General features: G+C 47.3%; 1 protein-coding gene across 1 annotated transcript in view; it reads left to right on the forward strand.

Annotated features, from left to right (window-relative positions):
- FRMD4B (FERM domain containing 4B) overlaps positions 1 to 23,463 on the forward strand; it is a 77,297-nt gene that overhangs the window by 51,874 nt on the left and 1,960 nt on the right. Inside the window, exons 9-21 of the mRNA XM_054280880.1 lie at positions 844 to 909; positions 1,967 to 2,024; positions 2,902 to 2,988; positions 12,396 to 12,472; positions 12,861 to 12,999; positions 13,486 to 13,627; positions 13,757 to 13,890; positions 13,986 to 14,105; positions 15,352 to 15,580; positions 18,168 to 18,224; positions 19,655 to 19,802; positions 21,405 to 21,530; positions 22,608 to 23,413. Coding sequence (XP_054136855.1) covers positions 844 to 909; positions 1,967 to 2,024; positions 2,902 to 2,988; positions 12,396 to 12,472; positions 12,861 to 12,999; positions 13,486 to 13,627; positions 13,757 to 13,890; positions 13,986 to 14,105; positions 15,352 to 15,580; positions 18,168 to 18,224; positions 19,655 to 19,802; positions 21,405 to 21,530; positions 22,608 to 23,413 — 2,189 coding nt within the window. The remainder of the gene's footprint in view (positions 1 to 843; positions 910 to 1,966; positions 2,025 to 2,901; positions 2,989 to 12,395; positions 12,473 to 12,860; positions 13,000 to 13,485; positions 13,628 to 13,756; positions 13,891 to 13,985; positions 14,106 to 15,351; positions 15,581 to 18,167; positions 18,225 to 19,654; positions 19,803 to 21,404; positions 21,531 to 22,607; positions 23,414 to 23,463) is intronic.

Below are 23,463 nucleotides of genomic sequence, written 5' to 3' on the forward strand. Positions count from 1 at the left end.
GGGTGACCTTTGCTGGCTGCCAGCTGCCCACCCAGCTCCTCTGGACAGGACAGGGGAAGAAAATAATCTAGAAAGGCTGGAAAGAGAAAGACAGTTCCAATTCTGGGGCTTGAATTTGCTGTGGAAGGAACACAGCGTTTGGGATGAATCAGTGATATTGTTTCCTTGGAATTTATGCCCTTTGTGCAAATTCAACCTCCTCGTTTGTTTTGGTTTTTTAGGCTTGATGTGTACGTGATGGATTTTCAAGTGTACCATGCTTGCTTATTATTTGTTTGTCTCTGAATGAACACTGCTGGGTTTTTCTTTGCTTTCAAGTGTCTGACACAGAAATGCATATTTTATTTCGCATTCCTCCGAAACAAAAATGTTGAAATATGTAACAGGAAAAATGCAAAAAGGTCATTGCTGACAAATGCGTGGTTTTTTCCACCTATGAAATGTCAGGGGGAGAAAATAGATGGGAATGAAAGCAGCTCTGGTTGAACTTCTTCTGTCTTGCATATGGAGCATTAACCAGGCTTTGAAGTTTGGGTCCTTTAGAACATTAAGATGAATTTCCACAATTAGCACCATTCTTCTGCAGCAGCATCTGCAGCAGAACAGGTGGATCTGAAATGGTTTGTTAATGAGTCTGGAAGGCAGGATGTGATGGTGGGGACCAGCCAGGCAGCTCCACGCTGCCTAATGAAGGGTGGGAAAGAAATCTGCAAGAACCAGAATGTAAACCAGAGCAAGAAATGGGCAGGGGGACCCTTCTCTGCGTGCTGAGCAGGTGGCTGAGCTTCGGCACATGAACAAAGTCACTGAGCCTCTAAATTGGGTTTTGTGCTTGGTTTGCAGTGAGGACAGAGTAATTGAGCATTATACACAAATTAAAGGTCTGACCAGAGGACAAGCCATTGTTCAGTGAGTATGACACTTGTTAATTTGTGAAGATGGTATTTTTACTTTTCTCCTGTTCTTTTTTGGTTGAGAAATGGCAAGGCAGACTCTTTGGGTCATTATTGCCTGCAAATGATGTCGTTTGTATCTGTCAGATTCTCTTTTTATTGAGTTACATTGCAAAGTGGAATTATTTGAAGTCTCACATTTCACAGGCTTGCAGTTCAGAATTTGTGCAGTCATTTGGGTACCTCAAAGACAAAATAAATTATTTGGATCTTACTTTATTGGAAGACTCTTCTCCATACCTTGCTTGCCATCAATTAATTTTCACTCCAAACTCTTAAGGCTGCATATTACCCTAAGTCCTGTAAGAAATTCTGAAATGTTCAGAATTTGGCTTTCAAAACATCAAGGTCTTCCAAGCTGCCCGCTGAGCCTGTGGAATTGTATTTTTCATTTACCATTAATGTTTAGTGTCCTTCCCACAAGCAGATGCAGTAGGATGTGTTATGAGATGTTTGAGATGATGGCCATGGCTGCACAGTGCAGACTCCTTGCAGTTTTTCTCACGTGCCTCAATGCCTGTAAATCTGTCTCAATAATTTGTGGTGTTTTTGCAGTAGAAACAAGGGAAAAATGGTCTGTTCAGTGGTTTTCTGAATTGCCTCATGAAACAGTTGTACAATGGCATAAACATATTCATTTGGAGCCTGTCCTTTGTAACCAGAGCTTCATAATGGAATAATTATGGGCAGGTCTTTACTGCCAACATTTCCCAAAAGGCTCACATGTTCAGTTCAGAATTTTTGCTTTCAGTTCTATGACCTTCTGATAAAAGATTAAATTTTCTGTTGTATGAGAAATTTTCCTTTTGCTTTAGCTGGGCCAAAATACCCTATCTTTCCCCAAGCCAAGATGCTAAGTTTTTTTTCTGAAAATATGGGCCTTCAGCTATTAAGGCCTTCAAAATATGCAGATGATAAATGACATGTCCTGGATGTATGTGTGAAAAAAATATGTTAATAGATATTACTTCCTCCAGAGAAAATAATCTGATATGCTATAAATCTGTCTGCAGGTACATGAAAGTGGTGGAAGCTTTGCCAACATATGGAGTTCATTACTATGGAGTAAAGGTCAGTAACTGACTACAGATAATGTGATTGCTGAGCTTATTATGAGGGATTGCATTCCTAAAGGAGCAGTTGCATGATTCAGTGCCCTTCTATCAGTATGGAACCCCACATTTTTCAACCTCTGTAATTTTTCCCCATTCAATGTACTTTAAAAATTGTTTCCAGACAGCAGAAAGGAATCTTTGTAAAACCTTTATGTAATCCTATCAGCAGCTAAATTCCTATCATCTTAATTAAACTGGATATCACTTCTAGACTTGAAGCAGCTAATAGTTTCCCCAGAGACATTAATCAAGATTAGAAAAATAGAATGTGGAAAGGACTCCTCCTAAGTGGCAGGTGATTAGTGGTGCGTGCTTGGAGTGGGGAGACGCTGAGAAATACTTTTGGAGAGTGATGGAAATACCCCATTTATTCCCACTTGTAGAGCAGAGCCGGGGCCAGAGTGCTTTGTGCAGAAGAGCTCAGCAGAGATGATGTCTCCTTGCTTTTGAGTCATGGCCATGACTGTGGTACCTGAGAAGCTGCTGTTTTGTGCTGGTGTCTCCTCCTGTGGCTGCCCATGCCTGAATTTAGTGGTATTGGCAGTCATTGGCCACAGTTTTTCCCTGTCCCCTGTCCTTCCCCTTCACAGCCACTCCTCCAGCAGTGACACCCTCTTGTTCCAGCAGCACTCTTGCTTTTCTGCCCACGTTGCTCAGCCACCGCCTGGGTTTGTGCCTCTGGGAGAAAGTTTCCACCTTCACCTCAATTTGTTTGCCAGAAAAATCCTTGCTCTGTACCTACTTGTGCTTGTCACAGAGTGAAAAGGGCTCTAATCCTGGAATTGCCTCATTCTTAAGTAGCTCTTGGTTGACGTAGACGTTCCCTTTTTCAGGATAAACAAGGAATCCCGTGGTGGCTTGGAATAAGTTACAAAGGAATCGGCCAGTATGACTTACAAGACAAAGTGAAGCCCAGAAAAGTAAGTTTTTTTGCATCTGATTTTTTTTTGTAGGGGGAACATGGTGTGGTGTTGCATGTCAGGATTTACTCTTTTAAGCTGTTGCTTATTAGAGTGGTGGGCAAAAGACCAAAGGCTGGAGGCAGAAGGAGAGTTCTGCTGGCACTGAGGCAGTAAATCTCTGCCTCTCCTAGGTAGTGGAAACTCCCTTTGGGAGCTTTGGCTTGTGTGTCTTGAGTTTGGTGGTCTCAGGATGGGGATTTTGGCAGCCCCCAGGGATAACTACAGAAATATGAGGCAGTTGTGTTTCTGCAAGGCCTTGTGCTCGGGCAGTGTTTTCACTTCACTTTTGTAGGTGGGGTTTTTTCTGTGCATGGAACATAAAAGGCTCCGCTGATACAGGCAGAATACGAGAGGAACTGTGTGAAATTGAAGGCTTGTTGAAGTGTGTGCTTCCATAAATTCTAAGGGGAAATTGAGAATAAATGCCAAGCACTGGAGTTCATTCTTCTCTTTTTCCAACCCACTGCTTCCCAGAGTGTCTTCACTGAAACATCTAAGCCATGAGGGGATGGAGACCTGGGAGTTTGCTGTTCTTTCCCCAGGAATGATCTGGGCAGGAGTTCACATGAAGCTGTGCTCCCCGCCAGGGAATTTTTACATTTGCAAAATGATATTGTTTAGTGTATTGGTGCCAAAAAGCACAGCTTAACAAAACTTCCTTGTTAAAGAGTGATCCCCCCCTTCAAGCTTCCAACTTGATCTTGTCTTTTTCCAGAGCAGGCTATGACTTGGTTTTTTTTGGTGTATTTATGTACCTTTGTGTCCAAGGGTGAGCTCTCATGTCCTCCTTCACTTTGTGTAGTAAAATACAGAATTTTATCCCAGATGTCTCTTCCCATGCCTGCACTAAAAGACACAGGAGGAACCCTCTGTAAATCAAATCAACTTGAAGCTATTGAATGTCAAAGGAGAGCATCAAGGAGGTCCTCTTGCCCTTAAGCACTTCCCTGATTTTAGGCAACATCCATAAGATTTTCCAGCCAGGAAAAGTTCATTCTGCAGCCAAGATGTCCAGCTGTGACCAGCAATGCTCTCCAAGAAAATGGAGCCTGCCTGGCTGAAAGCATTGCTTCGCCAAGCATTTCTTATGCTTGTGGGATTTCAGTTTACAACATCAACCAGGCAGATTAAGAAAATTTTTTAAGGTCAGCAGGGCCCAGATACCAAGTCACACCCTGCTACAGTTAGTTACGAGGCGTTGCCTTTGAATGCAGCAGGAGTTGTGCTTAAAAAAAATAAAATAAAAACCAGAGGTCATCTCTGCAGCAGAAGCATGACAATGGAAATGAGAATAGTTGTTGGCTCCACTGAAATTATAATTATACCACAGAGCATAGAGATTTAAAGGGGAGAGAGAGGAGCCTAAATGCAGGTGGAAGGTTTAATTACAGTAAGCTCATTGAAACTGTGGGGATGGATATGGCTGTAGTGTCCTTAAGGATTTTCCTGGTGTCAGTGCAAAGGGACAAAAATGATGTAAGCCACAGCTTGTCCTGAGCCATGGTTGCCTTTAACAAGTGGGTAAATATACAAACAGTTTCTTTATATGAAAAATGTTTCAGGGTTTAAAAATACAAAGAGCACTTTAGGTAAGTGATTGGAATTGGATCACTTCTGGGAGGAAAAGCAGACATCAGGTCTAGAGGGGCACCCACACTCGGACTTGGGTTTGGAGTTAAAATGCTGAGATACTGCTGCTTATTTCAGTGTAGCTACAGCCCTGCTGCCTGTGATGCAGCAAGCAGAAATTCCTTTTAATCAGTGTTGTTGTTCGTTCATATTTATGAATGTACCAGAATTTATTTCAGAGAGAGAAGAGTATGGACAGCTTGCCTGAATCTCCCAGGAGTCTCTCTGGAGCAGTAGGCAGGAGGGGAATAGGCATGTGAACTATTCCTGTCTTTTGGAGCAGCAGTGCTAGTTTTGCTGGATTTAGCAGAATTTTCTTGCTTTGCTTTTTGGGAACGGAGCCAAACTCACAACTGCCGTGTGCTGGTGTTATCCAGCTGTTTATACCATGGATCAAAACTGCTGTTGTGTTTATCCCCAGCCATCTGGGAAAGAGCATCCTCATTGTGCTCCCCTTCTCCTTTTGGTGATGTTTAAATATACATGCAGCTGATAGATAAATAGAGAATAATAAGATGGAAAGGCTGAGTCCAAGTCTAATGAAAACCAAGTTGGCCTTCCTGAGTTTTAAAGCTACAGGGGATCTCTGGGTGTGCAAACCCCTCTGACACTGGTTGTGGTGGGAAAGCTGCAGCATTTTGGATGGGAGGCTTTTTTAATAGGAATTGGTGCCTGTGCTGCAGTGTATTCACACCAGGGAGATTTATTCTGCTCCCTGTCTTTTCTGCAGTGCTCTCAGGTGTGTTTGCTTCACCGCAGAATCACAGGCATCCTGCAAGAGCCAAGTCCATATTTAGAATAAAATTTTACTATTAATAATAGAAATAAAATCTACATTAGTTGCACCCATTAATGGAGGCTCAGTTAAATCCAAAGAAACATAACCACCCTTTTAAAAAAGTGAAATCCTTTGGCTTTATCCAAGTAGGTCTTGAGGCCAAGACACCTAAATCTGAGCCTTGGAGCGTAGTGGTTATCCCAAGGTTTTGTTATTGGATCAACACCAGTGCATGGAGTCCAAGGTTGAGAGCTGCTCACAGGAAGGAACTTGCAGGAGAGGCCTGGGTGAAGCAATCCCCAGATCCCTATCAGCCAGGGCTGAGGGGAGCCCAGTGTGTGACTCGGGGCCGGACCTGGAGAACCTGCCCTGGCTGTCTGTCTGTCTGTCTGTGCACGGCTGGCTGGGGAGGTTTGGCTCCAGCTATTAATATTCTGCTGGCTGACCTGAGATGGTTTGGACAAGGGAGTTTTGTTGCTCCAAGTCACTCCTGGGAGGTTGTGTTGCTTTGGGAGCAGGTTCTAGAAAAGCCCAAGTGTTCCCCATCACCCAGGAGTGCCAGCTGAGGCACTGAGGGAAGCGCTGGGCTCCAGGTCTGTAAAATACTGAAAAGGGAGAATTATTTTGTGTGTCATTTATGAAAATTGTCTTTGTAGATAAAAGCAGTGGCTCCACGCTGGCTGGAGGTTATACTGAGCTCACTTGATTATCATCCTGAAGTCTCACAGGGCATTAAAACAGACTGGATTTGGCAACCCTTGTTCAGATTTGAGCTCAGACCTGGGATTAGCTCTGCAGTCCTGCTGCTTTGCAAACATATTCTCATTCAGTTGCAGTTAATATTGAGAGTCACCTCCTGCTTGGAGAAGTGCCTCTGCTTGCTGTGAGGTGGCATGCCAAGATCCTGTCCCCAGCATCCTCTGAATCAATTAGGAAAAGTATAAAACAGGTCCCAGGACTTGGTTTGTCATTTCAAGCCAGAGTAGATCTCCCTTTATCTCCACCCCATTCTTCTCACTGGTGAGATAAACAATGTAAGTCTTGTTAATGGAGGGTGTATTAAGGCATGAGTGGAGTTTATTCTGCGTTCAGCCAATATGTGAGGATCCTCTGAGGGCTGGAGAAGGCAGCTTGCTGGCTCTCTGACTTGTTCTCCCACTTCATTGTGTTTCTGTGGGCGACTCCCTCGTGATAAATTAACTCTGTTATCTGAAGAGAAGAACTAATCTTGCTGTGGTATTGTGTCAAATGTCCAAGAATATAATTTCTACTGCCTGATGTCTTGACTGCATTGTGTTTTCAGAAGTGTTTTTATTAGCATGTACTCGTTTTGAAATGATGGGGTATGTTGAACATAGGATGGTGTGGGCCGGAAGGAACCTGAAAGATCATCTCATTTCAACCCCCCTGCCATGGCAGGGACACCTTCCACTGTCCCAGGGTGCTCCAAACCCCATCCAACCTGGCCTTGGACACTCCCAGGGATCCTGTGCCAGTGCCTCATCACCTTCACAATATCCCTGGCTGGATTTAATACTTTGGGGGCTTTAGCTTTCCAAACCAGACCCCTGGCTGCTCAGACAATTTCTCTGTATTTCTCCCACCCTCTTTGGGGGTCTTTTGGGTGACTGAGTTTGTCCAGGAGCTCTGTGTTCATCCTTGCAAGCGTCCTGACACTTTTTCGTTACTTTCTCTTTGTTGGGATGCATTGTTCCTGAGCTGTGAGGAGGAGGTATTATGATACTTCTTTCTTAAATGAACATATACTAAGAGTTGATGCTGAAAGTTTTCCCTTGCAGAACATTGACTTCATGTAAATTTGCTGTCCTGCTTTGCTGAATAGTTCAGAACACAGCAGCATTGGAACAGCCTTCTCAGCAGGCAGCTCTAATTAGGCAGAGATTTCTTTTATGGTGTTTATTTCTCACCAAGCCATTGATTTAGATAGAAGATACTAAGCTCACATAATTACTTAAAAAAAACACAGAGGTTTTATGAGGCTGCTCTGAAATTCAGCTCTTTCCAGATGTGCAAAAAGTTGCTTGAACGTCACCTGCTGCAAAACACAAATGTTTTGGGGTATTTTGATGTTGAGACATCTCTCAGTCTTGTGATGCCAGTGCTAGTGAAGACCAGACACAAAAGCATCATAAGGAATTAAAATACATGACTGAAAAGGTTTTTAGAGGACTGGTTTAATATTTAAGGGATGAAGGATGCCTGCAGGTGAGCTCTGCCGGGCTGTGCTGGCACAGGAGGGAGTTGCCTGCCTCCTTCCCTCAGAAGTTGCTGCAGGTGGGGCAGTTTGGCTCTGCTGCCATCCCTCAGGTGCCTCTCTCCACGGGCAGGCAGAGCAGCAGTGGGACCCAGGATTCCAGCTGCAGGCAGGGTGCCAGACAGCTGAGAGCAGCAGAGGGGCTGAAGCACAGCCTGTGCTGCCAGGGTGGTAATTTCCCTCCTCGGGTGGGGTGCATTCCTGTGGGCAGAAATCTTTTATGTTTCCTTGCTCTGAATTGCCAGATTTGTCTGCAGATTGCTGTTCCCAGCCAGTTCCTGAGGTGCTGCGTGCTGGGCACCGCATGTACCACGAGGTGCTTTGGAAGTGCTTCCCGAGGGAAAGGCTGCTAAAAACTCTGTGCCATGGCTTGCACTTCATGCTGACCTTAACCTAAGACCCTTTGGGTGGAAAACCTGAGATTTGGGTCATTTAGCTCTTGGTCAGAATTTGTCACTAACCTTGGGAACAGTTCTGGCGCAGTGGGCTGGTGCAGCAGCTTGTGGCCACACAGCCCCTGCGCTGAGCTGCTCTCCACATTTACACCTCGGTGCAAAAAGAAACTTTGTAAAAAAAATACTAAAATATTGTTTTGTAAACAAAATCCATCAGGCTCACAGTGATACTGAGCCAGGAGCCTGAGCAGCTCTTTGGGCAGGGTCTCTGGCAGCTCCTGCAATCCTGACAGGGCCGTTCTTCTGAGCCAGTTTGCTCCTGCTGTCAGGCCAGGACAAACCTGCATTTTATTCAAAACTGAATACCAGATCAGCCAGGTGAAAAACCAGCTGCTGCTTTTAAGGTGTTTCAGCACTTAGCCCTGCCATGTGTCTTTGGGCTGCCTTAACTATTATGGTTCTTTTTGCGCAAGAAGGACAGCAATTCCTTTTTCCATGCTCCCTGGTATCTGGAATTGAATCCCAGCAGAAATACAGGGAAGCCTGAACTCGTGGGCTGGAGAAGCAGCAGCTGGGTGGGTGGTAGGAGTCTGGCTGGTGCACAGAGGTGCCTGGGCAATGAGATGTGATCAGAGCTGCACCTCCGCCTTCTACCAAAAAAAAAAAATATCAGAAAAACAACCTTGACCAGGCCAAGTTTTACTCAGAGTCAGAGCCCCTGGGATGCTCAGTAGTTTTCAGGAGCATTTAAGGATCTGACAACCTACATGGATGGGGAAGGCTATTAAGAAAACATTAATTAGCTCAGGTGGACTTAATCATCTGGTTAAAGGGAACATACATTGCAAAACTTCCACAAAAACATTTTAATTATTCCTAATTGTTCTTCCAGCCCTCAAAAACCAGTTCCAGATTTCCAGATTTTTTTTTTTACCACTCTTTTGTCTTTAAATATGCATTTAGTTTAGGTAAGATTGAAATTAGGAATTATTTAGGAACATGTCTGTACAGGATAGAGAGTATTTGAAGGGAGCAGGATATCTCTGGAGCACTGACGGTTTCCTGAGTGTTGCCTTTTGACCATGAGTTAGAAAAATTTCAGTTGAAGAAAGTTTATTACTTTATTGCTTTGTCCTTATTTGTACTGAGTCCGTTTTTTCCCCTCTTGCCTTTCACGAATCTAAGTGTGTTAGGCAGGAAAGTGTAATACTTTATTCAGGATTATTTTTATTTGCATCTGTATAAATATTACTGGCTCACAACTTACCTAAAGCCGTTCATTTAATCACCAGCCTTTTTTTAACAAGGACCTGATTTAGGAGGGTTTGTCAGATGAGGTGATAGCTAAGGAGCTTATATTGCTCTTAAGTGAGATAGTCTGAGGACAGGGCACTTTTTAGTCCTCAGGAGCAAAGATGTGTCTTGGGTACAATTTCTATGCCTGGGATGTGAGCAGCAGAGGGGGGAGCTGCAGTTATCCCAGACTTTGTGCGAGGAGGCAGAGATGTCTTTGTGCTGAATGTACCCCGCTGTGAATGCTTGGGGCGCCCGTCAGCTCCTTTTGGGCTGGGATGGATCTCACAGGGTGGGGAGGAAATGGAGCAAAGCTCTACCCACATCCTGAGGCAGTTCCATGCAGGTTTTCTTAAAAATGCAAACGCCTTTTTTTTTTTTTTTTCCCCTCGGCACTGGAAGTGATCCTGGTGTCACATTAGCACAGACCCCCGTGTCCCTCTGTCCCTCTGCCAGGGCAGGAGGCTGCTCCAGCTCCCGGGGCTGTTCCATTTTGCCCTCCTGCCAAACGCGCCCCTCCTCACCTTGGGACAGGTGCTCCGTTTTCCCGCAACCCTTTGGAACGCCGAGCGCATCCGGAGAGGGGGAAAACCCCAAAGGAAGTGATAAAAAGGGGACGGGGAATCATCTCCCGCCACGATAAGAGGCAGTTTTTTCTGCAGAGGTCATGTTTGAAGCACGCCCATGGCTTTTACGGGCGTGGGAGCGGCGGCCGGGATGATGCTGCTGGTGGAACCTGCTGCTGCCCTGGGTGTGAGTCAGGGCTGCCGGGGCAGGACGCGGCTCCGCGGGGACCCCGGGCAGCCCCCACGGCCCTGGGGCCCACAGGCACCCGGGGGGACTCCCAGGGGTGCAGCCCCCCGGTGGAATCCTCGTTGTTCGCTCGCTGTTGGGTTTTTTTCCCTGGATCTGGGGAACAGCGGGGTGTGGGCGGCGCGGAGCGGGTGGGCCGTGATGTCAGGCGTGTGTCAGCGCTGGGAGGCGAGGCTGCCGCAGCACAGCGGCGGGACGGACGGACAGACAGACAGACAGCACGGCTGTGCCCTGCCCGTGCCAGCCCTGGCACTGCCCGGCGGGGCCGGGGAGCCGCGATCGGGATCGGGGCTGCGGGCAGGTGAGTGCGGGACGCGGGGGGCTGTGCCGGGATCCGGCTGGGATCGGCACCCACGGGCACCTATTGCTCAGTGTCCTGGCACATTGCTCGGGTTGTTTCCTTTGGCGTTTTTGTAAATGTATTTATTTTCATGCGGCCAGGTGAGTGCGGGACGCGGGGAGCAATACCAGGATCCCGGCAGGGATCGGCCCTCACGGGCACCTATTGCTCAATGTTCTGTCACACTGCTCGGGTTGTTTCCTCTCGCGTTTGTGTAAATGTATTTATTTTCATGCGGCCAGGTGAGTGCGGGGAACAGCCAGAGCTGTGCTGGGATCCCGGCTGGGATCAGCCCTCACGGGCACCTATTGCTCAATGTCCTGGCAGACTGCTCGGGTTGTTTCCTTTGGCGTTTTTGTAAATGTATTTATTTTCAAAGTTCACGCGGAGTTGTAAAGAGGCGTTTCTGACAGCGCTGTGGCTGGGCAGGAGTGTGTGAGACAAACATAAACTTATTTAAGCAGTAGAGGGAAACTTCCACAACCATTGAGAAAATAACTTATTAATTCTAGTAAATCGCATTTCCACTTGACTTTGCTTTTTCTGTGGCAGGTTCTAATAGGCAGTTGTATTCCTAGGAAAGTTTTAATTAAACAGAGGGAAAGGCTGCTGAAAGAGCCACTTTTCCCCTGAAACACCAATGTGCTGGGCTATGTTTCATGGTGTTAGAAATGCTTCAGATGCATCACAGCCTGATGCATCATTTATTTACAAAACCTGAAGTGTTTCTGTAGTGGGAGCTAGCATGGAATGTCAGGTTTTGGCAAGGCCAGCGGGGATGCTGTGTGTCCTGGGGGTTTCTGGTGTGGCGTTTGCACCTTTGGATGCTTTGGAGAAGCTCCAGTGGGGGAAGGAGGGAGCTGCTGTGAGGGCCTTGGCTGGATCCCTGGTGTCCAGGGCTGATCTCTCATTAACCCTGTCCCTGCCTGCCCAGCTGGGTGGAAGCACCCCCAGTGTCTCCGTGTGAGCAGCTGATGTGAACTCCATCATGCTGCTGCACCTGTGTGCCCCTCATGGTCAGGGGGACATCCCTGGGGACACCATGGGGGTCACATCCAGGCACTGCTGGAGAAGGGGGCAGGAGGTGCTGCTGCCCAAACCTGCGAGGCCGGGCTGGGAAATGCAGCCCCTGGTGGCTCATCCATCCCCAGGGGGATCAGCAGGGCTGGTGCTGCTGCTGCGAAAGGAGAGCGAATTCAGATGAAATTCTGATCCCATGGGTGCAGCTGCCAAGCCCCAACTGGCTTTGATCTCTTCTCCCAGCTGGCACTTTGCAGGAAATACGTGGGTTTCTAGCAGGAGGATGTGCTGGGGGTGGCTTCCTCCTGTAGCTGCTGTTGTTCTGTACATGCTGTACCTCTGCTCCAAAATGTCACGCTGGATGTCTCACAGAGTGTCTTCACAAGAAAAAACTTTGGTTTTTCCAAGCTGCTGCCATTCCCTGGGGATGTTCTGACTAGGGAAGTAGACCATAGTTGTCTATACAATTACTTTGTAAAGAGATTTTTGCGTTTAATCAGAGAGAAAATTACTTTAGCTGCCCTGCCAAGATCTCTGGGAACTTCTAGCAGTGAAATTAAATGTGCTATTGATGGAGGCAGATGTTGTCACTGGCAAAATCCTCAATTTGCAACACATTGTCTGTAAGAGTGTGAAATTACTGAGGGGGCATCCTATACTTACGTGCTTCTTTTAATTGATGTTATGAATGTAGTTACTGCTCAGTCCATGCCGTAGCTGAAGATACGCAGGAATTGTAATTTGCTGAAATGATATCACCTTGGGGTGAGAGGTTTGGAGATTTAGTGACCGTGTTCTGCTTCTCTCTCCCAATTCTCGCAGCTATTTCAATGGAAGCAGCTGGAAAATCTGTATTTCCGTGAGAAGAAGTTTGCTGTGGAGGTGCACGATCCCCGCAGGTGAGCCTGAGGAGGTTCTGCCATCGGGGTTCATCTTTGCCCACCATCATCACCTGTTGGTGGATGGGGTGGGCGGTGCCTCAGAGCTGACCCCTGAGTTTCCTCTGGGCTTTGGGATTGATCCTGATCCAGCTTTTGGTGGGGCAGACTGGGGCTGTCACAGCTCTGAGTGTCCTCTCAGATCCCTGTGTGTCCATTCTGGGAGTTGCAGGAGGAGGACTGTTTGTCACGGCCAAATCTGCAGCAGCACTGGGTGATGGGATGAAGGAAATCTGAGTTTTTGCTTCCCTGAAATAAAGGCTGAGCCTCATCTGTTTGAGAGAGAGGCATTGTGGACTTTAAACCTCAAAGACCTGTCTTGAAATGGCATATCTTTTCACCTCCTCAGGATTTCAGTGTCAAGAAGGACCTTTGGTCAGAGTGGGCTGGTGGTGCAGACCTGGTATGCAAACACTTCCCTGATCAAGTCCATCTGGGTGATGGCAATCAGTCAGCACCAGTTTTACTTGGACAGGAAGCAAAGCAAAGTAAGTTATGAGGCATTTTACTGCAAGCATGAGTTTCAACACCTTTCAGCATGTGTTTTTCCACGGGTGAACTACTCTCCAGAGAAAAACTGCAGATTGGTTTTGTCAGCTTTTTGAGCAGTTTCTTAGTGCTGGTATTGGTATTCAGTCCATTTTAGCCTGCCTGCAGTTAAGGCCTGTGGAAGTGTAATCATGGAAGAGGGAATTCCCATGTCTGGGTGCTTAATCTGCCTTTTCTTTTGTCTCCTTTCCTGTGTTTGTTTTGAAAGCTGCAGAGATTTGGAGCTGGGAGATGGTTCAGGTTTTTGGGGAAAGGGGAAGAGAATGCCAAACAGCCCTTGAATACCACAAGCACCTGTGTGATGCTGTTGCTTTAGCCCTTAATTTTGTGGGAGATGATGTGTGAAATGTCATCTTCTGTGATGTGTTCTGAAGTTAATTAGAGGTAACTCAATGAGGCTGTTGGGTTTTTTTTAACTCCTTCAGGCAAAAATTCCGTCAGCCAGAAGTTTGGATGATATCGCCATGGATCTGACAGAGATGGGAACTCCAAAAGTGTCAAAGCTGGTGACTTTGGAGGCCAAGAACCAGCTTATCATGGCCAGCAATGGCAGTTTGATCTCATCAGGTAACACTGCACATAAATGTGAAGTAGCCAGGTTTAATGGGGTTTGTTTGTAAAAAGGGAAATGAGACCACCAGCCCATTAAAATGGCCTTTACCTGGAAATCCTCTGATAACACCATGTGTTTTCCAGGCTCTCAGGACTCAGAGGTCAGTGAAGAACAAAAGAAGGAGAAAATTATGGAACTGAAGAAGAAAGAGAAACTCCTTCAGGAGAAACTCCTTCAGAAGGTTGAGGAGCTGAAGAAAATCTGCCTGCGCGAGGCGGTGAGAGAGCTGCACCCCACCCTGGGCTCGGGCAGGTGGGAGCCCTTTCCTCCCCCTGGGCCTCACCTGGAGCCCTGTGTGTTGTCCCCCACCAGGAGCTGACAGGGAAGATGCCCAAGGAGTATCCCCTGGGGGCAGGGGAGGAGCCTCCCCAGGTGAGGAGGCGCGTGGGCACCGCGTTCAAGCTGGACGACAACCTGCTCCCCAGCGAGGAGGTGAGCGCGGCACCTTGTGTGCACACAGGGCTGGGCTGCCCACACCGCTCCAAAGCCCTTGGAGATCGTCCAGCTCTTCCCTAGGGGTTTAAGGGGAGGCAGCTGGGGCAGTTGTTTGCGTGGAGTGGGAAATTGTTTGCGTGGAGTGGGAAACTTTGGTGGGTTCTGGCGTTTTTCAGCCACGCGGTGAACTGAGCAGGAAATCGGCTGTTGCTAAAGGCCTGAAGTTCACCCAGCCTGAATCCCTGCATGAATTTTAATGGATGTTTTGCTGCTAATTAGAGAAGATCAGGTGCATAATGCCGTTTGGCAGCCCGTGGCATTTCTGGAGCCTTGATTTGTGTCATGTTGGGATGGTGTTTGAACCCAGAACGTGGCAAGGGTGTGCTCTGTCCCCCTTGCAAAATCATCTGTGAGCATAGTTCTGTGACAGGTGACAGGAGGAGGAGTTTTATCTGTGGCTTAATGGAGGTTCCACCTCAGTAAAACCTCCCTGCATTGCTCAAGAGGCTAAAATGGACTTTGCTAGCAGGGACTGACTCGAGTGATAGGGTAATTCAGATGTTTGCAGTTTCTGGACACACTCCATTCCCCCTCATTCCTTGTGAGATTTGTTAACAAGCTGTATCATCCAAATAAGTAGGTGTTGGGCACTTGGCATCTGTCCTTCACCAGAAACTCACTGCCCTGCCTCTCAGGGCTGGTGTGCTCCTTGTCTGCAGCAAAGTGATTTTGTGGACTGCTTAAATGCTATTAAACCAAAATCCTGCTGACCAGATTTAATAACCTGTTGCTTAGCACTTCTGCAGTGCCTTTCATCTGAGCTTCTCAAAGTAGTTTACAAACAATTAATTAAAGCCTGAAACTCCCTCTTACGTAGGTATGGTGATACCAATTTCCATTTTTACATTCTCTGAAGTAGGGAGAGCTTTTGAGTGATGTTTGCCGGGTTGGACTCATAGCAGGAGGTTTAGCAGCCTAAACCTGCATTTAAGAGTATGTGTTATGTCACCTGGGCTTCAGAACTTTGGACCTTGCCCATGAGATCTCAAAACTGTACTCTAGTCAGAAATAAGATCTCAGACTTTCATACGCTGAGATTGTCTTGTGTATGAACTTTGCTATTTCTGCATTTTGTGCTCAAAATTTCACTTAATCACCACAAAAATAGACATTTTTATTAATGACTTTCATTGATAATTTCTCTTTGGAGTACAAGCAAATAACCTCTTTCATGGATTTGCAGGATCCTACTTTGCAGGACTTGGAGAGCAATTTTATCATACACCAAAAGCTGGTAGAAGCTGCAAAGAAACTTGCCAGCGAGCCAGACCTCTGCAAAAATGTGAAGAAGAAAAGAAAACAAGAGTATGCTGATGCTGTAAAAAAGCTGCAAGAGATAGAAAACTCCATAAATGAATACAGAATCAAGTGTGGCAAAAAACCAACCCAGAAATCAACTCTGGCTCTACCAGGTGAGGGAATTCCCCATGTTCTGATGCAAACAGGAGGGGAAAAGAGCAATTTGGCTTACTTAGAAACTTTGTGTACGTTTTTTCTGTATGGTTTTTATCTTCTCCAAGGCAGTTAAATAAGAAAAAAAATGAAACTGCTGCATGTGATACACTCGGTGCACTGGTGTAGGCTGGGGGCAGAGTGGCCACAGTTTTAGGAGCAAGGCATGTTCCAGCAGCAGGTGTGGGCTGAAGGTGCTGTGCACAGAAAGGCTCCAGCAGCACCTTGGGTGAAGCTTTTCTGATGCCTGAATTCCTGGTGGGATGAGGATGAGTGCAGTTGTGCATCTGAGCTGCCACATGGAACATCTCTGCCATCCCTCCCGTGGTGCTGCAGTTCCAGCAGAATCAGTGCAGGCAGGGTGTTCTGGAGGATGGAGGACATTGCTTCTTGATTCAAAATTCCTCCTTTCCCACAAAACTTCAGGAGTTTATGAATGCAATGAGTAGCAAACAGATTTTTTTACTAAACCCAATTGCCACTGATGAGCACAGCAAAAGCAGATACTCCTGGCCCCTCCCTTCTTAGTGTGTTTCTCCTAAGGGAAGTGAGATTCTTGCTGCTTTGTTGATAATGTGTGAAAACCTGTTGGTATCCAAGCCAGCTGAAGGAGTTTTGGATCCTTCCCCCTGACACACCACAGCATCACTGGGCTATCCATCATCACAAATGATTATTCTGAAAGGCTGATGATCAGCATTTAATGTGGCCCAGCTTGTTCCTGATTGACAGAGGGGAGGGAGACATCTGTTTTTCCAGTCCCTTGCTCACCAGTGTGGATAGTGATTGTGGAAGGTCCTGTATTTCCTGGGCACCTGGTGTGTGGCAATGACCAGGAAGGCTGGTGAGCAGAGATCCATCCATCCATTGTTGTTGTTGGGTGCCACTGTTGTTGTTGGCAGTGTTTTTCTCTGCTGTCCAAGCCAGCAATAAGCACTGCATTCCCTTCCAGTGCCAGGCTCTCAGCCTGCAGTGTGTGTTTGTTTACCTGGAGCAGAGCTGTGCCCTGCTCAGTAATTGATTTTGTGTGTAACCTTGTCACCATCTCCAGCAGTGCTCTCGGGCTCCAGGTCTGGGTTTCAGGAGGCTGAGCAGTGATGAGTCACTCGAGTCTGTGAGTTCAGGGAATTACTTGTTGCAAGTAATATGTTAAACAGTCCCACTGATTTATTGAACCAAACCATAGCTGTTTCCAGCCCCAAGGGATAGGAGGTGAAGGACATACTGGACTGCTTTCCGTGTTCCACTTTCTCTTCCCTTTCCTCCCTCTCTAGCCCAGAGTTTCTTCCTCCTTTGCAGGGAGTTTCACAGACCTGGGATTTCAATTCAGATATGTCACCATATCTGAGGATGTCAGCACTGCACACCCCCCTGAACCCAGCCCTGTAGCTTTAGGCTGGCTTTTTTCTTTCCCTCAGCAGCCTTTGTTCCTCCCCACTCTGGGCCCACTTCCACGTTTTACCACCCTGTGGTCAAACCCACATTAATCAGCTCCCCTGGAGCTGTTTCCCAGTGTCAGGTTGCAAGCAGAGCTGCAGCCCATCCTCGGTGGTCTGACACGTCCCCCCAGGGCAGGGGCCAGTGCTGATTTTTGCTGGTTTTGAACAGCTGCTCTCTTTGCTGCGTTCTTGTAACCAGAGCTTTGCTGGCAGCGAGCTGTGACAGCAGCAGCAGTGCACATTGCACTGGGGGCACAGGCAGGTGTCATGCACAAAGTGGCTGCCACTCTCGTTTTTTATTGCTTCCTTTCTCCCATGCTTGAAGATTCATGGAGGTTTTTTACCCCACCAGTGCCAGAAACAGCCTAGGGATTGAGCTGTCTATGGGTTAATTATCTCTAGTTCAGCCTCATTTCTCTGCTGCTGGTGGTCTGCCCCAAACCTGAGGACAGGCTGCTTCTCATTGTGTAGCATCAAGGTGAGACAGGTACAGTCAAGTGCTGTGAATAAACAACAAAATGTAAAAAAAACCAAAAAATTAGTCCGCCCATGGAACAGTTCCTGTTTTCTGTGTTGCTGGAATTTGCAATACCTTGATAGAAATCAGTGGAACTACTCTGGATTGATCTTAGTTTAATTGAAACAGGATGTGCGTGCTGATGAAACACTCAAAAGTGAGTGCCAAATTTTAAAAGGCTTTTTTGTACCTACCTGGTGGGGTTTCAGGTGTACCTAGAGGAGATTAGCTGCTAACAGCCAAGATCTGCATGTCTGTGTAGGCTCCTGACTCCTACTGAAGCACCAAAACACCCTGTGAGATCTGTTGGAAGTGGGGTGGAAAACACCTTTGTAAATCTTGGCCTGATTCCTGCTGCAGATTAAAAAAAGAGGAAAAAAAAATCTGCTTTGATAATTACCTGGGTCGCTTGCTGAACTGCAGTGAACATACAGAGTGATGATGCACCAGGACTGTCTTTAGGCTAAAGAATAAGGATTGCAGTGTTAGAAGTATCAGCTGGCTCTGAAACTCTAGAAAATGAACTGTATTAAGTTGTTTGTAAGTTGATGTTGGCTCTTTTATGCTTAAAGTGTTTGCTTTTATTCACAGATGATATAATTCCATCCGAGAGCAGCTCCCTGTCAGACGCAACCACCTATGATGATGGTAAGATGCTTACCTTTTATTTTTCCCAATAAGTTTGTCCATTCAGAGATATTTCTTTGACTTAATGTCCTTTAGCATGTCCCACCCCTGGAAGTGTTCAAGGCCAGGCTGGACAGGGCTTTGAGCAAAGCATTTTAGAGGAAGATTTCCCTGGCCATGGCAGGGAGTTGGAATGAGATGACCTTTATGGTCCCTTCCAGTAAAAGTCATTATATTATTCTCTAATTTTGGCGGCTTTTAATGATAAATTACTTTATAGCAGAGGAAAAAATAGCTACTCAGGAATGTCCTTCCTCTTAATGGGTTAGTTTCTGAAAGGTTCTGCTCTGTCAGCTGGCCTGAGTCATCTTCAGAGAAGGAAGTTGGTTTTAACATGACCAACCTGCAAGCTGAGGACACTGTGAGTGTCAAATCCGTGTTCCTTAGGGCCTGGCCTAGAACTGAAGGACTTACAAATTGGCAGAATTAGCCCAGCCCTTCTGCCCTCACAGCCATCATAAAACTTAGAGAAAGGTGCAATAGTCACAGATACTAACGCTCTATTTACGTTTATCTGCTCCCTGGTGAGCTTGCATCTTGCATGGGTTGGTGTTTGCTCAGCTTACTCATTTCACACACACACCCACAGACACACTCACACCCTGTTCCACCAGGTGGAAAGGACTTGGCCTGCCTCTCCCTTAAACTGGATAATCATCATTTGGGGACAAACATTATCTAAATTATTACTCACTTTTCGGTTTGGGCCTGATTCTGATCTCACTTTGTCCCTGATTTAGACTTGTTCAAACCAGGTGGTGCCATAAAATGAATTTTCACCTGATTCCTGTTTGTAGAAGTGGAGCCAGGCTTGTGAAGGTGCTCTCTGTGATGCTCGTCCTGCATTTATATGTATTAGTTGGAGTTTCCTGTTGGCTCTGTCGGGACCTGGTTGTGCCCTAAGCAAAGTGAGAACAAGGATCAAACCAGCATCTTCCCAATTGCCTTCAGCCAAATGTGTCTGTCAGTTCCCTTTGCTCGTTCAGTCGCTTTTGAAGTCAGTCTCTTTCAGGTTGTGTTTCAAAACTAATTCTTAAAATGTCATTTTCAAGAGCTGGAAGCTGAGGGAGAGGAACTGGCCTTTGCAGAGGCTGAGCTTGTCTGCTTGTCTCTGGGAAGGATTGCTCTGCAAACAGATGTTTTCCCATTCTGTGATCTGGCACAGCCCCAAGCTGGGTGTAGTCTGAGTGCTGCTGGGATCTGTAGGAGCCTCCACAATGTCCTGTCTGTGTGCAGAGAGCTCAGTGCAGGCAGGAAATCTATTCTAGACCCATAACTCCTGTCGTTGTCTCTGTACTGCAAAGTGCTTCTCCTTAGGGGCCACAGATTTGCACACAGGGCACAAATATCAGGGATTTTGCTCTAACAAAGCGCCAATTCCTTTCCAACAGTCAGTGAATCACTTCCTGCAGCAGCACAGAGACCCAGCTCTGCACAGCTTTCTCCAAGGCTTCCCCCACCAAAGTCCCTTGGCGTGGAGAGAATTCACCTCCGGAAGTCATCCATAAACGAGCAGCTCTTGGAAAGCAGACACTCCAGGTAGGCAAATCCCACTGCTGCTGCGCTCTGCACCTGCTGCCATGAGCTGCTCCTGTCCCTGCTGAGCATCCCAGCAGAGCCCACTGCTCCTTGCTCTTCTGGCTTTACAGGTTTGGAGATGGGAGCTGAAGTTTCAAATTGAGCTCCCAAAAATGTGCATAAGCAGTTGACACAGTATCTCAAACCAAAGAGTAGTGTAATTTTTGTGAAGAGGTTTGAGATGGGTGAGAAATATAATAGCAAGGGTTGCATTTAAGGAGTTGCTGGTGCTGTCATTTTTTGTGTCAGTTTCTGGGTTTTTTTCAGTGTTCATTTAACAACTTGTCACTTTCCTGATGACTGTGCTTAGTGGATTCAGGCAGCACCAAACCCTACCCATCTGTCCTGATGATATCAGTGTTTCAGCAGGTACATTATCAGAGCAGACATCATTCATGTGAGGCCCGATGGAGAATTCTCTGTTTGCAAGCAGAGTTACTGGGATTCAGACAGCTCCCATCATTAGTGTCAGCTGTGTGTCCATCCCAAATTTATGGGATTTGAGCACTTTACGAGCTAGAACAGCTCCCTGGAGCACATCAAGAGCAGTAGGTTTGCAGGTGATTGTGTTGTCATGTCAGATCTGGTGCTAGCAGCTGTACCCAGTGTAAGGATTCCCACTGATGCTGAGATTTCTTGGACTGTCTTGGGTGAACAGGCTGTTAAAGACACACTTAAAAATGTTTTAGAGTTTTGAGCAATGCCATGTCTTGCTTTTTTTCCTCATCTGTCCCTCAAGACTAGTGGAACACTCCTGCATGAAGTTCAGAAGTCAAATTATAGCTATATGTACCCATGTGCTTCATTTGAAAGCCTGATTCATTTGCTGCTCTGTTACCTGCTCTGTCTCTCCTCGATGGTTCTGTCCTTTGGCAGCAGTTTGTCCTGCTGCTCATTCTGTCAACACCTCCCTTTAACCACAGGAAGGGATTGAATTTTCCTTCCTATTTACCATCTCTTTCTCACACATCCACTTACGTTTGTTCCACTGTCACTATAGGACACAAAAGAACATAAGCACACACACCACTGCTCTCAAGGTGAAGAAAAAGGAAAGTTTATTTCCAACATTTACAGTTTTCCACAAGTGACAGCGAATTGGAGGTGACAGTGCCACCTCTCCAATGACGCTGGACAAACCAACAGTCCATCGGATTTCTCCTCCATAAAAGAATGCAAAGCAATGAACTATTTACAGAAAGTGCGTGGAAAAGTTCGTTACAAGAACGTAAACATCAGAAGGCTTAGAAAATCTTAAAAAATCAGGGCGACATTCCACCCTTCCTTTTTGCTTCTCCGAGACCTCAGGTGCTGGTAGTGGGTGTGCTGTGACTTGTAGGGGGATGTTTAACCCCACTGTGTGTGTCCCCCTTGCTGCAGGGACACGCTCTCGACGCACAGCAGCCGTAGTGGGTGTGCTGTGATTTTTGGGGGATGTTTAGCCTCACTGTGTGTGCCCCCTTTGCTGCAGGGACACGCTCTCGACGCACAGCAGCCGCAGTGGGTGTGCTGTGACATGTGCTGGGATGTTTAGCCTCACTGTGTGTGCCCCCTTTGCTGCAGGGACACGCTCTCGACGCACAGCAGCCTGTTCCGCGCGCTGGAGCGGCCGGTGCCGCCGCAGGGCGGCAGGAGCATGCCCACCACCCCCGTGCTCACCAGAAACGCCTACAGCAGCAGCCACCTGCAGTAAGAGACCCCTGATTTGGGTGCCACACCTGGCTGGGGAGGCACAGGAGCGAAAGCAAACGGTGTTAAGAGGGCAGAGGGTTGATGTCTGGGCGGTTTTGCCGCGGTGGGGTATCAGTGTTTCAGCAGGTGCTTTGTCAGAGCTGACATAATTCTTGTGAGGCCTGATGGAGAGTTCCCTGTTTACTGGGATTCAGACAACTCCCATCATTAGTGTCAGCTGTGTGTCCATCCCGAATCTATGGGATTTGAGCACTTTATGAGCCAGAACAGCTTCCTGGAGTACATCAAGAGCAGTAGGTTTGCAGATGATTGTGTGGTCATGTCGTGTGTGATCATGTCAGATCTGGTGCTAGCAGCTGTACCCAGTGTAAGGATTCCCACTGCTTTCTGAATGTTGGTTGGAGGTATTACTGTGGGAAGCCAATCCATGGTGGAGAAGGAGTCATGCTAAGAATCTTAGAATGTTAGCTCAGGGTTTGTTTGGTGAGGTAATGCAGCCTTGCAGAGACAGATCAAAAGGAAACCCATCTTCCCATGTTCTGGTCCAAGCTCATTACCTGCATAGGCTTTTCCTTTTAGAAAGGAAGGGAGATGGAGAGTTTTGTTGTTTACATGATGTTTACTGATGGAGAGTTCTGTGTTTACAAGCAGAGTTACTGGGATTCAGACAGCTTCCATCGTTAGTGTTGGCTGTGTGTATCTATGGCATTTGGACACTTTGAGCTAGAACAGCTCCATGGAGCACATCAATAGCAGCAGGTTTGCAGGTGATTGAGGGAGCCCTCCCGTAAATCATTACCAAATGTGTATTTGTGACCTTAGCTCAGTGTGTCCCTGTCACAGATTAACCTTGCTCAGCCTAACAGATTATTATAAGGCAGATCTCCTGCTGTTGCAGCCAATACAAAATTCAGCCAAACTGAGTTCCGTGTGTTGCAAATACTCTGTGTGGAAACATAAGGCTGGATTTGCGTTGTGCTTGGGCTGGGGAGGCAGCTGACCTGTCCTTGCATGCTCTGAGTGTTTATTTGTGTGAGACTTGCCTTTAACCAGCCAACATCTGTGTTGCTCTAGGCCAGATGTTTCCCCACGCCACTGCCGGCAGCGCAGCGGGAGCCTGGAGTCCCAGACCCACCTGCTGTCCGAGGCTCCTGCTGACAAGCCAGCCTTCTCCCTCTGCAAGTCGCAGCGGAGCAGCAGCACAGAGATCCTGGACGACGGATCATCCTACACCAGCCAGTCCAGTGCAGAGTATTACTGCGTGACACCCACTCCCAACCCCTATTACACCACCCAGACCCTCGACAACAGGACCAGGGGCCGGAGGCGCTCCAAGAAACACAACATTTCCGCCGCGAGTTCGGGGAGCATGCCGAACCTGGCTCACAAGGACGCCCGCAGCGCCGTCTTCCACAAAAACCAGGAGCAGCCTTCCTCTAATTACTACATTCCTGGGTACTCCCCTTACACCGAGCCTGACGTTTATTACAACGGGGGGTACGTTTATGAGAGCGACACGGAGGGGCAGTACAGCGTGAACCCCTCGTACCGCTCCTCGGCGCACTACGGCTACGAGCGGTACCGGGAGTTCCGCTCCTACCACGAGGACGAGGTGGACAGAGTCCCACACAACCCCTACGCCACCCTCAGGCTCCCCAGGAAGCAGGTGGCTAAAACGGAGCACATAACCAAAAACATTCACAAGGCCTTAGTAGCAGAGCATCTCCGGGGCTGGTACCAGCGTGCCTCCAGCCAGAAGGAGCAGGGCCACGGCCTGCAGGCGGGCTTTGAGTCTGACCGAGGATCTCAGAGGAGTTTGGGCTTTGCTGCTCTGCAGACGCCGTGCTCGCCCAGCAGTCGGGTGTCGTCTTTCTCTTCGGGTAAGGTCTGATTTCATCCGTGCCCGGTGTTTTTGTAAACCCCTGCAGTG

The sequence above is a fragment of the Melozone crissalis genome, unplaced genomic scaffold, assembly GCF_028551555.1.
Source record: "Melozone crissalis strain CALT ecotype California unplaced genomic scaffold, PUWL_Pcris_2 ptg000029l_1, whole genome shotgun sequence".
NCBI lineage: Eukaryota > Metazoa > Chordata > Aves > Passeriformes > Passerellidae > Melozone > Melozone crissalis.